Here is a 2,039-nt window from a genome sequence, read left to right on the forward strand (position 1 = left end):
CTAAGTGACACGCTAAGTGACACGCTAAGTGACACGCTAAGTGACACGCTAAGTGACACGCTAAGTGACAGCCTGGCTATCGTTGGGAGGACAGCCCCGGTTTACCTCTTCATCTCCAGCTTCTCCAGCTCTTCTCTCTGCTGCCTCTCGAACTCCAGCCTGTGGTTGACAAACACTGTTAGCATCTGTTAGCATACCGTTAGCATCCTGGACGTCTTCTGAGGGACACCAGAGGACGTGACGGGCCGAGAGGACGGAGGCGGCAAATAAAACAAGCTGGAGGTGAAACTCCAGGGACAACAGAGGGTCTGGTGTTGGACAGTGAGGACAGGAGCAGCAAGCTGATGGCAGACAGACAGGTGGACGGGCGGGACAGTTAGACAGGAAGTGGACGACTACCTGAGGAAGACGGGGCCCTTCTGAGTGAAGAGACTGTCAATGGGACAGGGACATAGTTAGTCCTGGTCCACATGCAGTCAGCTCAGATCAATAACCAATAATCATAACAGTTCTTCTTCTGTGGTGTCGAGTCAAAACTGAACCGTTTCTATTCTCCGAAAAATGATTAAATTCAAAGACAAAATGCTAAAAAATCGCTTCAAATCAACACGAAACAAGAAATAAAAGCAAGACTGAGGCAAACAGAAGGAAACCAGGAAGATGAAGAAATATCAGGAAAACCGGGAAAAAAAGTAGAAAACTTGTTTTACATGTTTACTTTCTACCCAAAACCTTCAGCTAAAGGAATCAGTTCATCTGGTTCTTCAGCTAAAGGAATCAGTTCATCTGGTTCTTCAGCTAAAGGAATCAGTTCATCTGGTTCAGTTAAAGGAAGCAGGCTGAAGTTAAAATTGTTTTCCAGGCTGCTTAAAACCTTCGACTGGAAACATTTGTGTTTCCTGTCACTTCTGCACTTTTTCCTTCCACTCAACTTTCCAGTAAAACACCAGTAGATAGCCCTCTGACTGGTTTTGGTTCTTATGGAGGAGGTCTGCTGGTCGGGTCTGCAGACCTGGATGGCAGAGTGCAGAACCTGTCCAGAACCCGAACAGGACCAGATTAAACACCTGCATTGATCTGATGCAACATTTGGTTTCATTCTCTGCACCAGAATCAATGTCAACATCTGAAACGAGTCGCTCTGGTTGAAATTCATCTACAAAATTTTAAAAGTTTCACCAAATGGCAGAAAAATTAATTCCTGGTGCCGCTGTGATTTTGTCGGCTCCATCAGGGAGGAAACGTCTCGGTACGGGAGCTTCAGGTACTGATCAACAAATAAATGTGAGATTCTCAGAACCAGAACCACAGCAGGATGTGAGGTTCTGATGGTCGGACTCACCCCGGGTTGTAGAGCATCACGGTGGACAGGTTCTCACAGGACTTGGACAGGTCTGTCATGGACAGGCTGAACGAGGACAGGAGGCCGCTCTGAGGAGACAGAACCATCTTGAACCTCAGCTGAACGTCAGCTGAACCTCAGCTGAACGTCAGCTGAACGTCAGCTGAACGTCAGCTGAACGTCAGCTGAACCTCAGCTGAACGTCAGCTGAACGTCAGCTGAACGTCAGCTGAACCTCAGCTGAACCTCAGCTGAACCTCAGCTGAACCTCAGCTGAACCTCAGCTGAACGTCAGCCCAAACGCCCTGACCGCAGCTGAACTCACCTTCCTTTTCTCCCTGAGCTTGGCCGCTTCCTTGGGATGGTTGAAGCGAAACATGTTGGTCCGGCCCAGCAGAATAACGGCTCCTGCACCACAGACAGAAGGCCAACCAGTTAATGACCAATCGAGTTCCCAGAACCAGAACCGCTTTAGAAACTTCAGAAAAATTGGAGGGACCCGATGAACAAACCAGTGAATATTAAAATCGAATCCTGAAAGAATCCACAGATATGAAGAACAATGTTCTCATTGTGACACACAGAGGGAAACAGCAGGGTTGTTTCAGTGCCTTAGAGCTAGCTTATGCTAATTATGTTGGTATAGCACTTTAGCATTAGCTTATGCTAATTATCATGTTGGTATCCACCTCATTCC

General features: G+C 47.3%; 1 protein-coding gene across 1 annotated transcript in view; it reads right to left on the minus strand.

Moving 5' to 3' along the window:
- Positions 1–2,039, minus strand: part of kif16ba (kinesin family member 16Ba) — a 27,714-nt gene that overhangs the window by 10,714 nt on the left and 14,961 nt on the right. The window contains 3 exon segments of the mRNA XM_007578496.2: positions 106–159; positions 1,343–1,431; positions 1,668–1,750. Coding sequence (XP_007578558.1) covers positions 106–159; positions 1,343–1,431; positions 1,668–1,750 — 226 coding nt within the window.

Source organism: Poecilia formosa, unplaced genomic scaffold (assembly GCF_000485575.1).
Source record: "Poecilia formosa unplaced genomic scaffold, Poecilia_formosa-5.1.2 Scaffold481, whole genome shotgun sequence".
Classification (NCBI taxonomy): domain Eukaryota; kingdom Metazoa; phylum Chordata; class Actinopteri; order Cyprinodontiformes; family Poeciliidae; genus Poecilia; species Poecilia formosa.